At 38.3% G+C, this 15,784-nt stretch overlaps 1 protein-coding gene across 1 annotated transcript in view; it reads right to left on the bottom strand.

Moving 5' to 3' along the window:
- LOC115209277 (muskelin) overlaps window positions 1-5,755 on the bottom strand; it is a 48,141-nt gene extending 42,386 nt beyond the window's left edge. The window contains exons 1-2 of the mRNA XM_029777586.2: window positions 5,621-5,755; window positions 746-815 (exon numbers count right to left, since the gene is read on the bottom strand). Of these exons, the coding sequence (XP_029633446.1) occupies window positions 746-815; window positions 5,621-5,694 (144 nt within the window). The 5' untranslated portion in view covers window positions 5,695-5,755. The remainder of the gene's footprint in view (window positions 1-745; window positions 816-5,620) is intronic.
- Window positions 5,756-15,784: the final 10,029 nt, after the last annotated feature.

The raw sequence follows: 15,784 nt of genomic DNA, 5'->3' as shown, positions 1-15,784 counted from the left end.
AATCATAGTCAATGCCAGCCCCCTCTGGCACGTAAAAAGCACCATTGGCATTAGGAAGGGTATCTAGCTGTAGAAACATTGCCAGATCAAACTGGTGCAGTCACCTGGCTCTCCAGTCCCCAGTGCAACCGTCCAACCCATGCCAGCATGGAAAACAGACTTTAAACGATGATGATGATGATGATGATAAAATGGAAGTTGAAAATTTCACTAAGATTATTGGTCCTTTATGAAAATTACAACTCTGGCAATCTCTTCTGACCAAAATCTAATTTGAAGAACTTTAACCCTTCAGCGTTTAAACTGGCCAAATCCAACCCAGATATTCTCCTTGTTTTATGCTCAAACCAGCCAAATCGGGTTCCTCATATCTACTCTACAATGTCATTCTAAACAAAAACCACCTCATCAAAATCTCAAAGCTACAAGACAATCCGGGATTAATTTAAAACGATGTCAATGGATAAGTCTTACATCTAAGAGATAAATCTGAACACTAAAGGGTTAAAATATGAGAATCAAATAATTTTTAAAATTTCAATAATTTAAAAGTAAAACTTTGAAAATAAATCTGGCATCAATTAGGAAATTTAATCCACAAAATTACTTTTACAATTAAATTTAGAAAGACATAAATATTAAAAAGACATTTAAAAAAAAAAAATGAGATGTAAAGAAAAGAAAAAGGAAGATAAAAATGTAACAAATTATTACTTCAACAAATATAAAAAAAACAAAGACCAACCTGTGGTGAATTGTTAGAATCAGATGACCACCTTGACGATTGCTCTTGTGGACGGTCATGGTAAATGTTTCTGTAGAAATAAAAAGCAATAATGTATATAGGTGTGTTATTTCTCTTCGGCATAGCAATACTAATAACCAGTTGTTAGAAATCGCTGGACATATGCTTTAGAATAATGCATTAGGTGAGTGAAGAGCAAAATATTAATTAATAAATGGAAAGGGAACAGGAGTTACATGATCAACTTAATTACCTTACAGCTGTTTCTGCTATAAAAAGCAGTGCACTCAAGAGCTAGGTGCTTGTACAATATCTAATAGCTTCCTCAGAGCCCAGTACATTGCTTCTGAAGTTAATTATGTAATTCTTGTTCCATTGTCATTCATGAATTAATAACATGCAAAAAGATGCATATATATATATATATGTATATATATATATATATGCATATATATATATATATATATATGCATCAAAATCAAATTCGATGACTGGCATCTGTGCTAGCAGGGTGCAAAGAGCACCGTACGAGTGTGATCGTTGACAGAGCGGCTAACCGGCATCCTTGCCAGTGGCACATAAAAGGCACCATTCAAGCATGATCGTTACCAGTGTCGCCTTACTGGCAAATGAGCCTCGTGCTAGTAGGGTGCTAAGAGCACCATCGGAGCGTGATTGTTGCCAGAGCGGCTACCAGGCTTCCGTGCCGGTGGCACGTAAAAGGCAGCATTCGATTGTGATCGTTACCAGCATCGCCTTACTGGCATCTGTGCCGGTGGCATGAGTAAAAAGATTCGAGCGAGGTCGTTGCCAGTACCACCTGACTGCTCCCCCCCCCCGTGCCGGTGGCACATAAAAGTACCCACTACACTCTCAGAGTGGTTGGCATTAGGAAGGGCATCCAGCTGTAGAAACTCTGCCAGATCAGATTGGAGCCTGGGGCAGCCATCTGGTTCGCCAGTCCTCAGTAAAATCGTCCAATCCATGCTAGCATGGAAAGCGGGCATATGATGATGATGATATATATATATATATATATTAAAACAAAATCAAACACACATACACAGGGTATGTGTGTTGTTAGTTCATGGGTCGGTTGCACATGTGTGCTTGGTTTTGTCTATATACTTTGAGCTGCTTCTAATTCATATTTGAATATATATATATAAAAATATATATATATATATAAATGTATATAATTCATAGGTGAGAATCAGATCTTCTTTGTATAGAATACACTTAGTAGTGTTCAAGAGATTTAAACTTGAGCAGGTATAGAAGTAAATGTAGCGATAAGCCATTTAGACAGATCAATATACAAAGTATATTAAATACGTGAAATACAAAAAAGTAGAAGATATATATATGTTTAAATACAAAAACCGTCCGATTAACACAGAACACAAATAATGTAGATGATTAAAGGGATTGGAGAAAAGTATTACAGATTCAACAGCTGTTTCTGGGGGCTCAGGGGTCCACAATAATGTTTGTAGATTGATCCCTGAGAGCTACATGCATCTGTGGAGTGCTCAGCCACTTGCATCTTAATTTCACGAGCAGGCTGTTTTGCTGATCAGATCAACTGGGGCCCTCATCATCATAACCAATGCAATGCCAGTTTATATCAAGAGAACCAATAGATTCTTTTGGGCTCTCTTTACAGACGAGTTCTTTCTTTCTTTCTCTTATTCAATTGTAACACTAAGGTCAATTAGAATTACATCAGGCATTTAACAATAGAAAATATTTACATGTCTTCAATACATTCACTGTCATTGTCAGCCATTCTCTCTCTCTCTCTCTGCATATATACATATGTGTGTGTGTGTGGGGGGCACCAAAATCAATAGAGTAATCCCTCTTGTGAATTCATTTGTCTTTCTCTACAAACACCTCCTAAAGAGTCGTTTCCTGCCTTTTAACATTCCAATCCAAACAAATAAAATTATCAATATAATTTACTGGGTGAATCGAAATGCCACTAACATCTGTTTTCGTCTTTACTACACTTAATCACACCATCATCATCATCATCATCATGTTAATGTCTATTTTTTTCTATACTTGCACGGGTCAGAGTTTTTGAGGCAGATTCTCTCCAGCCAGATGCCTGCCCTTCCTGTTGCCAAGCAAGAGAATGCTTCTTGGCTGCAAACAATGTTACTGCTTGCATGATGCTGATGCTCACAACCATTGCACAATCTCAAGACGCAGGCATGAACATAATCACCATTTCCTATGGGCATGGGGTCAGAATGGAAGTTTTCGAGGCAGATTCTCCATGGCTGGATGGCCTTCACCAACCCCCACCTGTTTCCGCATAGTCAGATGTTTTTCACTGAAGACTGGAAATGAATAATCTTGCTTGTTTGATGAAAATGCTCATTCACAACCATCATGTGTTGTCTAGACAAAGGTACACAAACAGAACTTCTGAAAGAAAATATTAAGTCCTCATTATACCCCTGGGTGTCTCAGACAAGTGCAGAGTTCAGATTTAATGTGAAAACCCACTTCTCATAGATCTCATACAAAACCTCAAAATTGTACCAAAAACAACCATTAAAATCATTTTTACAGCAAAGTCACATTGAAAATATTTTCAGTCATCTTTTTCAGTAGATGTACAGCTTGGCAATTGTAAAATTATCTTTCTGTGATGAAATTAGAAGAAAAAGGCAATTCTATAATGGCTACCTCTGATGAGTGCTGGGTTACATAATCAAACTGTTAGCTAACACTCCACTTGAACCCCTAGTGCAGAACCAAATGGTAAGATCGGTTATAATGGATATATAATACTGTACGGCGCAGCCTTCCAGTGTGCCAGCCCAGTCAAACCGTCCAACCCATGCCAGCATGGACAACGGACGTTAAATGATGATGATGATGATATATAAAAATCATCATCACCACCGTTTAACGTCAATTTTCCAGGTGTGGTCATGGTAAGAAGCTTGCTTCCCAACCACATGGTTCCGGCTTCAGCTGTGTCTTCTACTATAGTCTCGGACCAACCAAAGCCTTGTGAATGGATTTCGTAAGCAGAAACTGAAAGAAGCCTGTCGCGTATATATGTCCACTACACCGCTGGTGTTGGTTTGTTTATGTTCCCGTAACTTAGAGGTTCGGCAAAAGAGAAAGTACCAGGCTCTAAAATAAAAACGGAGTCGATATGTTCGACTAAAATCCTTCAAGGCGGAGCCCCAGCATGGCCACAGTCTGATGACCGAAATGAGTGAAAGGTGTGTTGAACTTTCAATTCTGATAAAAATGACGCATGAGATTATATAAGCAATATCTATCGAAGCGGTAATTACAAAACCAGTTTTGTGTTACAAGGGTCAGTGACAGGTAAACGAAAACTGGCGTTCGTTGAAAGAGTTAAGCGACATCCCCTGCCGTGATGCAGGCCTTGAAATCCTATTCAAATACGCCAAGAAACTTTTATTCTTCCTGGCTAATCTTCAGTTTTTTTTAAATGCAAAAAGAATTAGATTAAAACAAACAAATTACGAGTAAAACAAACTTAGAAAATCAATTATTCTTATTATTTTGTAGAATCGGGAACGCGTCGGACAAAATATTTAGCGGCATTTCTTCTGATTTCAGACCCGCCGAGGTCGGTGGGGGGGGGGTCAACATTTTGCCTTTCAACCCTCGGCAGTGGGGGGGGGTCCGATAAAATAGAGAACCATTTAAGTACTTTGGTCGATTAACACCCTTTCCTTAAACTTGCTGGCTTTGCGCCAAAATCTGAAACCACCACCCCTCATCCTTCGCCCTTGTGGCAAATAAATGAAATCGTTATTATTGTTGTTGTTGTGTTGGAATTCCACCCATAATTGTTATTTATACATCAAGTATTATTTACAGAGAAACTTATACCCCCGAAAACATGAACCGATCAAACGAGACAGAGTTTGGTAAATGTTAGTTTGTTGATAATAAACCGTAAGAAAATATCAGGTTTAAAAGCTTAGAATTAGATTCAATCGAATTTGGAAAATTCTTTACGAAAAAAGCGAATCTTCAAAGAAATTCTACAAGAATTTAGCGAAGTTGGTGAAAAGGAGTTGAAGACGTCCGATTACTTTAAATTGTAGCGTTTAAGTTTTCATATATACACACACACACATATATATATATATATACATACATATATATATATTACACAACGTTAAGGAATTGTGAAAAGGTAAAATATAGTAAAACATTAAAAACAAATAATAAAAGGAATAATGTTTTGAGATGGTTTAGTTGTAAATATGCGGGAAGACCATGTAAGGATGAGGAATTCAGAGAATATTGGAGAGGATTTCTTTAAATGTTATTCCAGTAAAATAAGGAAAAAGAGGATTAAAGATTAATTAATCCCGGATTAAAGCAGATCTAAGGAAAGAATTTTATTTATGAGAGAGAGAGAGGGGAAAAAAAAAGAAAGAAACGGTAAGGAAAAGTGAGAGAATGGAGAGAATCGGTTGAGAGTTTTTCAAAAATCTTGCAAGGTAAATAAACAGAGAAGAATTTTGGTGAACGACGACGACGCATGGAACAAGAAGAAGAAGATTCTTGAACGAAGGACATTGGAAGCTTAGCAAAGGCAAGTTCACTAAAAGTATTTGGAAATTATTAGGATTAATGTAAAGTGTGGAAAGTTGCTAATTAATAAACTTTAATTAATTTAGCGCGATTATTTTGGGTGGAATTGCGGCTGAGGAGAGAGAAAAGAGTTGGGAATAAGTGTTTGGTGGTAGGACATGGCTACGCTTTACGGCTTCTAGCAACAAAGAACGAAGATGGATGAAGATGCGAATGGCATAGAAATATATTTAAAGCCTGCTGTATGATTAAGAAATTCCTTCTACTCACTCGGGGACGTAGTTTGAGGAGTAACTCGACCATCGATATACAGTGTATTTCAAAACGTGGCTTTCACCCGCCATCTTGGCATAGTCCGTCACTCCGACACAAACCTCTCCTCATAGGTTATTTATTCGCATCAAGGGGAAAATAATTACAAATCTTTTAACAAACTTCTCTCTACTTTAAAAATATCTTTATATATTAAAATAGTCTTCGTTATAATTTTAGACACTCTTTTATATTCTTTCAGGAACGTATATTTTTTTTTTAAACAAAGGTCAAGTTAGGCAGGAAGTGACTTCTCCTTCCATTGGCAGACGACATTTTATGTACCAAGACAGAAAGATAAATAAAATGGAATAAATTTTGTGTTTAAGGGTTTTAGCATATTATATAAAACAAGAAGAAATCGAGTCATATTTTCATTGATAGGTTTTCGTTACTTTTCTCCAGGGAAATAATGTTTTGCTTCAGAAAAGTCGCAAATGAGATTAATAAAGTTATGAGAAAGTTATTTAACTTGAACTGTCTTAGATTTAGCTTATTTTTCTTTTGCTCATTTTAAGATATCAATTTCATAGGGAACAGTCTCCTATTACACACACGATTATCTAACAAACACAAGAATGTAAATAGCTCAAGCTTAATAAAGACATTCACAGACAGGCAACTACATCAGAGGGGGGGGGGTATTGGTATTGTTCCGTTCAAAACAGCCTACTTGTCAAATCCGATCAGATGGGATCATATGATCGTTCGTGAATTTCCGTAAAATTTATCTTATTTCTATACTCCTCTTTGGAAGGTGATATTTGCTTTGAAGTGAAAGATGGACGTGTGTGGGTGTGAGAGAGAGAGAGAGAGAGAGAGAGAGAGAGCGAGTGAAGGTGTGTTGTCGTGTATCTTTTTGCCTGTATGTGTAAGGGACACTCTCTTTCATGCACACGCACACATACATGCATACAAAAAAAGATGTATGTATGTGTATATGAAAAATAATGCGTGTGAGTGTGAGAGAGAGTGAGTGCCATTTACACATACATACACAACACACACCTTCACTCATTCTCTCTCTCTCTCTTTCACACACACACACACACACATACCAAAAAAGATGTATGCATAAAAAGGAGAGAGGGCAGTTGCATGCAGATGGGACGAGGACGGTCGCATAAAGAAGCGTTGACCATTTAAAGAGGAGGGAAGTTGTTGGAGGGGGAGACCAAGGAAGACGACATAGGACAAAGTAAAGGAGATGAGAGAGGAGGACGGAGATACGTGGTGCTTTGCTATATTTGAGAAGACCTGCCCACCACAACAGAATGGAGATCCTAAAACCAAGGTGCCATGTGAATAACATTGGGGTGGGTGCTGGTGCCATGTCAGAAGAATTGGTGATGGTGCCACATAAACAGCACCCAGAACACTCTGGAGGGGTTGGCATTAGGAAGGGCTTCTAGCCGTAGAAACCATGCCAATATAGACAATGAAACCATGTCAAGTCATTCAGTCCATGGCAGCATGGAATAACACATTAAATGATGATGATGATGAGGATGATGATGATGATGAAGAAGTCACTTCAGCTACGTTTTATAACAAAACTAAACTGGCACCCAAATGTGTGGAACCAAGTTTGTGCCTCTCCCCAGAATTCCAGGCTTTGAGCCTATAATAGAAAGGGTTCTATGTTTTATGTCTGGTATTTCACATACACAAAGTTGGAGGCATAGCTTTGTGGTAAGGCAGTTTATTTCATAATCGTAGGGATCTAAGTTCCATCTCACTGCATTGCACTTTGAACAAGAATCTTCTGTTGTGAATTTTGGTGGAAGAATTGCTTAGGAGTGAAACTGATACGTGGAAATTGTATGAAAGCCTGTCATATCATCATCATCATCGTTTAACATCCGTTTTCCATGCTAGTACGGGTTGGACGGTTCGACCAGGGTCTGGGAAGCTAGGAGGCTGCACCAAGCTCCAGTCTGATCTGGCAGAGTTTCTACAGCTGGATGCCCTTCCTAACACCAACCACTCCAAGAATGTAGTGGGTACTTTTTACGTGCCACCGGCACTGAAGCCAGTCAAGGTGGCACTGGCCATGTTCAGATGGTACTTTTTATGTGCCACAGGCATGGGTATCACAACTACAATTTCCATTTGATTTTTATTTTGATGTTGATGTACTTGACTCAATAGGTCTCCTCAAGCACAGCAGGGCACCTTACAATCCAAGGTAAGCACAGCAGGTCGTCCTATGATCCAAGGTACTTTTCAATGGGCCGGGGCTTATTATGCAAAACTGGTGTAGAATACAACCGTGAACTCACTTTATTTGTCGGGTCTTCGTAGTCACAGCATACCTCCAGAGGTCTCGGTCTTTCGTCATTGCCTCTGTGAGGCCTAACGTTCGAAGGTCATATATATCTATATCTATCTACATGTATATATATATCAATTTATCCTGACTGACCACTAGCCAGCACACTTTCCCTCTCTTCATTTTTTTTTTTTTCTCTCTCCCCGCTTTGCTTTTTTTTTCCTGTCTTCCTGTTTTTGATTGACCTTACAAATACATTCCCAACTTTTAAATCACTTCAAATAAACCCTAGATTCAATAACACCACTTACAAACTCTATGCTTGGAATGACTAATTTTAAATACTATTGGAACTTACTCACAAGGTATAGGAAACTTATATGTATACCATTCTGCCTAAATAATGGAACTGCAGATACAATATCCCTGCATATCTCACATCTATTTTCATTCCTCCACTTCACTCTCTATTTCATATCTTCTCTAGAATAACTATTGCTTAACCATTTTCTCACATCGTCTCTGATGAAGGGGTATATAAAATATCCTGAAAACAGCTGTAAGACCTTCTCTTTATAAATGTTCTGAAATCTTTCACAGCCTTGGATTTTGATCTCATTCTCTTAATTATATATATATATATATATATATATATATATATATATATATATATATATATAATATAATTAGGGCTTAGTAAAATAAATTACTTTGCCACATACTGAACTTAGTAGAAATAGCAGCCAGAAAATTTTTTCTTAGCATCTCTACTACTTAAAGAAAATTTCTCTCAGATAATGCTTACTACAGACAGATCACGAAGGTTTGGGGGTAAATACAGAAAAATATCACAAGTACATAGATCGTTTGAGTACGTCAACGTTTCAAGATTAGCCAAATAAAATCAGCATTTCTTTCGTCAGCTCAAAATTTCTTAATTTGGATTTGGAAACACTAAAAAGAAGGAACTTTACCTATCAGCGAACTTGGTGAACACTTGGTGAAATTGATTAATTAATTAATTTTACCCTCAATTGTTGATATATATATATATATATATATACCGGAGTAAACACATAAATGTGAAACAAGGTGGAAAAAAGAGTACTCAAATACCAGTGGTAGAGTAATATGCTTTATTTAAAGCAGCAGAAAATTCAACAAAACCTGTTACTCTGAGTTTCACGTTGCCGTTCATCGGACAGTTTTTGCTAGAATAGAATCGATATATATATATTCTTTTACTTGTTTCAGTCATTTGACTGGTCATGCTGGAGTACCACCTTTCATCAAAGAAATTAACTTCTGGACTTATTCTTTGTAAGCCTAGTACTTATTCTATCGGTCTCTTTTGCTGAACTACTAAGTTATGGGGACCTAAGCACACCAACATAGGTTGCCAAAGAATAGTGGGGGACGAACACAGACACAAATAAATATATACATATATATATGTATACAACGGGTTTCTTTCAGTTTCCATCTACCAAATCTACTCACAATCTTTGGTCTGCCTGAGACTATAAGTAGAAGACACTTGCCCATGGTGCCACGCAATGAGACTGAACCTGGAACCATGAGGTTGTGAAGCAAGCTCCTTACTAGCCAGCCATGCTTCTATGTGTGTGCGAGTGTAATATTGTGATTTTGTTTAGGCATAGTGATACAGATAATCTCCTGTCAGGTCTCCATCTAGAAAGGGTTCAGAAGGGCCATGAGATGGCAGAACCTTCAGCTTATTGGACGAAAGGCTTAAAAGCATCTCATGCGTCTTTACATTCTGAGTTCAAATTCTGCTAAGGTCAACCTTGTCTTTCATTCTTTTGGGGTAGATGAAATAAGTACCAGTGAACTCAGGGGTTGATGTAATCGTGGGGCCTCCTCCCCCGAAAGTGTTGGCCTTGTGCCAGGATTTGAAATCAATATACATTTGCTTTATTTCTGTCTCTATTGGCAAGAAATCTTCAAATAAATTGAATAAAGACATCCATACAACCCTTTCACTGCCTCATCATATTGTCACAACTTGGAATGGTTTGGGGCAAGTCTAAGACCCTCGTTAACACTATGGACAAGGGTTTCATCCCAGATGCAGCACAGTTGCTCATCCATAACGTTGACCCTCCAATTCCTGGCCAAAGTTTAGCCTTAAACTGCCAGTATGGTGTTCTCAGTCTCTTTTTTTAGTTTTTCTTTTCTTCAGCCAATCCCACCTCTGTTTTCCAGCAACTTCTATTGGGGCCACATGGAATTGATTGTGTGTCCCTTGTTCCATGATGCTTCTCCAGATCCTTTTTATACTTCTTGCCTTGTTTTCCCCTTTCCCTCTGCTTTCCATACTTTCTCATTCCTAACTGACATTAGCAAGGTTTCCTTACTTTGGAATTGGTATCTCAGTAAGCTCCTGAGTTTCATACGTATGCAGTCTTCCACACTTTTCAGTCCCCCCACCTTCCTCCATTTGCTCTCTTCGTGTATTGGAAATCCGTGTCTGCACATGGATGATGGACTCCATCAATTGTTAGAAGAGGTCCAGTTAGAATTTTCTTCATGTTGAGTAGCCAATTCCACTCAAAAGGTCCCTGAATAAGAATTATTTAAGGATGATAAATGAAACTCCCATGTCATGTTTCCAGGGGTGAATTAATCGAACCTCAAAAAATCCTTCTTAACACATGGCTATGATGCTCCCCCAATATTTCTGCTCATGATCAGAGATGCACATATCGTCAGCCACTAAGGGACATACATGCTCAAGTAGTTATGGTCAAGCAACTGACAAGCAAATCTGTGGTATTGAGCAGAATATTTGCTGTAGCCTGTCTTATATACCAAGACAAAACAATGTACATGATAACACTTCCAATCATTTAAGATCAGACGCCATGAGAGCCACTGCCTGGTACTGTATCAGGGTGTGTGTATGTATGTCATTATTCAATTTATTTCAAGATTTCTTGCCAATAGAGAAAGCGCCTGTTTCTAGTCGAGATCTAAGTTGCCTTCATTGGAATTTCAACATCAACAACAGGGTATTTTTGTATGTATGTATGTGCAGGTTTGCATGTTTTATATATGTATTCTCGTGCATGTAGTTACATATCAGAACATGCTCATACGTATTTAATTGATAAATTTCTGGAAAGTTTTACAGACTTTTACAGTTCCAGTGATAGATTGGATTTGTAGTCTTCAAATTAGCTTTCTCCTTTCTGGTTTTGAGAAGCCTAATTTCTCAAGATTGGTATTTAGGCAGTGTGTTACATATCCCATGGCCCCAATAATTACAGGTATAAACCTGAACTTGTAATCTGGATTGAGTAACCGCAGATTTCTCAATAGTTCAGCATAGGTGTTCTCTTTTTCATTGATCTTCATCTTCATGTTAACATCCGCTGGGCTGCTAATTTCCACAACTGTACACAGTTTCTCTTCTCTATCCCAAATCCTAATATCAGGTCTGTTGTGCTTACATTTTATTGAGGTTTTCACTGGTACATTCCACCAGTATACTTTTTTCTTATGAGTGGCTATGTCTTCTACCATATTCTGGGTTCTTATTTCTTTGTCCTTAGGATTATCCTTCCGACGGATTTCATTATAGAGTGTCCTACCTACAACATCATGTCTCATCAGTAGATAATATTGTAATGACATTTATGGACAACTGCTTATGGTGTGGGTGATTATGTATGTGTGTGAGTACATACATACATACATACATACATGCATACACACATACATACTTGCATGTACACTACAAATAATCACGATATCTGTGTCTACAAATATCTGCAAAGCCTTCTTGATATTTAAAGGATGACAAATAAAACATACGTATGTGTACATACATATATACATATATATATATATAATATATATATATATATATATATATTTATGTATTCATGAGCCCATGTGTGTGTCCCCGTGTGTCTATATAGGTAAAAAAAAAATTGCAGCAGCCAGAAAATAAATATGATTTTCAGTAAATATGTATTTTTCAAGTTGGATGAATACGTACAAAAGGAATTCATAATTTGACCAAATTGTTGGTTGTGTGAGACTTACTGATGAGATCTTTCATTTTGTTATCATAATAAATAGATAATTATTATTTTCTTTTAAGTTGATGGTAAAAACTAAAACGTTATAACGTGTTGCCTCCCGTAGCCTGATTATCTCCCTTGCGCCGTTAGCCGACCAGATGCCCGTGGGTGGGTCGAAAAGTTCCTCGGTTGACGATGAGGGAGTGATGGCAGAGTTGTGGAATTTTGTAGGCATTAATTCTTATCAACGACACTATTGTTTCTTTCCAGGTAGACTGACACCTGACTGTTCAAAGAGGGCTTCCATAGTAACTAATAGCGTCTTCTCTTCGGTGTTATCAAGTACCTGCAGAAAAAGGGTTTAGCCTCCCCACCACCCAAGGACAGTGATGCAGACATGATTGCTACATTAGGAGATGATGTTCCAGCTTTATCAAAAGTGCAAAAAGGGTCAGCTGAATCGAAGAGGGGAAGGGAGATTCTTGAAGATGACCCAAGGTCTGGACGTCCTGCAACTACCACCACCGAGGAAAACATTGATTGTGTAAACCCCATGGTGATGGATGACAGGCGATTGGCTCTAAATCAAATAGCCAATGCTATTAGCATTTCCGGTGAGAGATTTGAGAATATTCTGCAAAATGGAGTTGGCATGACCAAGGTTTCTACTCGGTGGGTGCCACGTCTTCTGGCACCTGATCAAAAGCGAACCCAGGCTGACCACATCACGACGAAATCTGACATTGTTTGAAGCAGATCCAGCTGGTTTCCTTTAATATTTCCTAACACAGGATTAGTGTTGGGATAATCTCTTTGAGCCAGAGACAAAGAAACAATCTATGCCGTGGAAACACCGCTCTTCACCTGCGCAGAAGGTGATGGCTTTAATGTTTTGGTATGCAGAAGGCAATTGTGTTTATTGACTATCTTTAAAAGGGCCTCACCACTAATGGACAGTAGTATTCCAGTTTTGTTGAGGCAGTTACGAATTGCTATCCAGACCAAATGCTGCGGAAAACTGCCGAAAGGGTTTTGTTTCATAAGGTCACTGCTCCAGCTCAGTGGTTTCAATGACTTCTGTGCGTGACAGTAGCTTTGAACTGGTTGATCAGCCTCCTTATTCTCCTGATTTGGCCCCATCTGGCTACCATCTCTTCACCAACATGAACAATCACTTGGCTGGGAATCACTATCGCTGTGCTGACGACGCCATATCTGCTGTTGATGACTTTTTAACCGACAGGACGAAAGCTGGTTCACTAATGCGATGCAATCACTGCAACACAGATGCAAAGAAGTGTGTGAACCGCAAGGGGGACTATGTTGAAAAATAAACCCCATTTGGTCTCATTCCATAAGAGTATCTTGGTCATCCTATGAACTTTTCTGTCGACCCTCGTACTGAATTTTCGCTGCCCAAAGAAATATTCCAGCCATGTTGTCTTTATTATTAACATTGCGACTATCATTAGAGAAAGAGATTAATTTCTTCATTAGAGAAAGAGATTGTCGAGCAAGGTTTAACTGAAGCCTTTGACCTGAGGCCAGCAAAGTTAGCTCCCTTCACTTGTAAGCATTATCTTTTATTTTTTTTATGGCCGAAAAGACGTTCCTCACTTTTAACAGCACGTATTCAGGGAAAAAAAAGTTATAAGCTTGTGAAAGTTTATAGGAAAATCAACTTCGTTGGACGAATTTTTTGGAAAAAAAGTGCGTTATAAAAACGCCAACAATTAGGGCGTGCGCACGCACACACAATACATATAGTGTGCGTGTGGGAAGATTTTGGTGTGGCATTACGATACTAAAAACCTGTTGTTAGAATTTCTTATAGGAATAAGCTTCAGAATAAAGGATTGGGTGAATGTAGAGAGTGAAATTAAATATATGTCAAGGAAACAGGAATTACTTAAATTCAGCTGTTTGTAAAATAAGATGCAGTGAACTCATGATTATCGTTTTTTTTTTTAGAAGCTCTGAGGAAGCTATAAGGTGATGCACAAGCACTCAGCTCCGAGTGCACTGTCTTTTAGAGCAGAAACAGCTGTAAGCTAATGAAGTTCACCACATAATTCATGTTCCCTTGTCATTTATTTTAATTTATATAAACTGTATATATGCATGTATAGAACAACTAACGGGGGATTATCAATCCGGGCAAAATACTTCATAAGCTCTCAGGTGGCACACCTGGCTAACAATATTATTTGGATTAGTGAAGAACTCCAGGTAATCTTTTGGTAAGGTCCAAGGTTCATCCCAATTCTATATTTAACTCCAAGGATGGGCTCCAGACAAACTGGTTTTTATTCAGAGTGATAGATAAGAGATGCGTTAAAAATAATGGTCATTCCATTTAATTCCTTTATTGGAACAAACTTGGCTTACAGCTGTTTCCAGTAGTCATTACAGGTTCATTACTGATAGGTTCACTCAATCAATCGAGGAAAATTGAAGAACCTAAGAAAATTAATGCCACTTTCACGAGAGCCATTTCTGGTTGTTACCAGCAGAGCACTGAAGGAATGGCAATTGTATGGGGAAGGTGGGAGGAGAAGATGGAAAGATGCAAGTAGAATAGAGAATAGAGGAAGATGGGTTACAAAGGGGGTGGCAGTAAGGGGATGGTATAAGAGTCACTTAACAGAATCAGGGGGCATTGTATTGCCAAATTTGGAAGAGAGACAATCATAATACATTTTTGTTAAATACTCCCTGATTCATATTTTGTAATTTTGGAAATATTGGGAGGAATTGTAGACAACAACATAAGCTGGGTCGTTCATATAAACAACAAAGTTGACATGGCTCACAGAATGTGTTCCTGGGTTCTCAGAACTTTCTAGTCAAGAGACATCTGCACCATCATCCTTCTCTTCTCCACTTTTGCTCAACCCCACCTTGAATAGTTGTCTGCTGTGGTCTCCCCCACAAGAAAGAAAGCATCCTGAAAGTTGAAGCACCTCAAAGGACAATTGCAAAAAAGATAGATGGCATGACTTGAGGCCTTGACTTTTGACGTTGACTAGAAAAGCTCAAGCTTTATTCCCTTCAATGCCACCATGAGCCCTATGTCATCTGCACGATGTGGAAAATGATGTTAGCATCACCTTTAAGATACACCCAAGACTTGGGCCCCGTGCTATCTGCCCACAACAAAAATCATACTCGCATCACATATCAACAATATAGCACAAGTATTTCACCTCGTTTAGCCCTGCTCTCTTTAAAATTACACCAAAATACATTAAAGGAGAGACAGACCCCATAAAGTTCAAGAAGTCTTTGGACAAATTCCTTCAAAAAATCCTGAATAAACCTCCTACACCTGGATATGTCTCCGTAAACAATAACTCTCTACTTGAGTAGGCCATGTTTTCCAATTCCTGATTTGAATGACTTTGCCAGATGGTGCTATTAAGTGAGACATGGCCTCGGCCAAGACTGGCCGAAACCTATGAAAGTATCAAAGTACACACACACACATACATATGATGGCTTAAAAGACCCATGGACATACTAGACACATTCCAATTTCAGGTCATATCCAGGGGGGAAATAAAGAATGGTTTTTAGTGCATTAAAACTTATGGGAGGTTGAATTTTGCATGTGGGACTCTGGGGTGATACTTTGAGACATTTTGGAGAGGACGACGTGTCTTAGATGCTGCCAAATGTGGTATTTTCTCCGCACTTTTACTCTTTTTTCCTTAAGTCTGAGTAGACAGAAAGAAATAAGGGTATTAAAAGTGAGAAATAATGAGAGTAGGACAAACAGATATGTGAACATTGATGCTTGTG

Source organism: Octopus sinensis, linkage group LG3 (genome assembly GCF_006345805.1).
Source record: "Octopus sinensis linkage group LG3, ASM634580v1, whole genome shotgun sequence".
NCBI classification, from domain to species: domain Eukaryota; kingdom Metazoa; phylum Mollusca; class Cephalopoda; order Octopoda; family Octopodidae; genus Octopus; species Octopus sinensis.
This window is presented reverse-complemented; position numbering and strand designations above follow the sequence as displayed.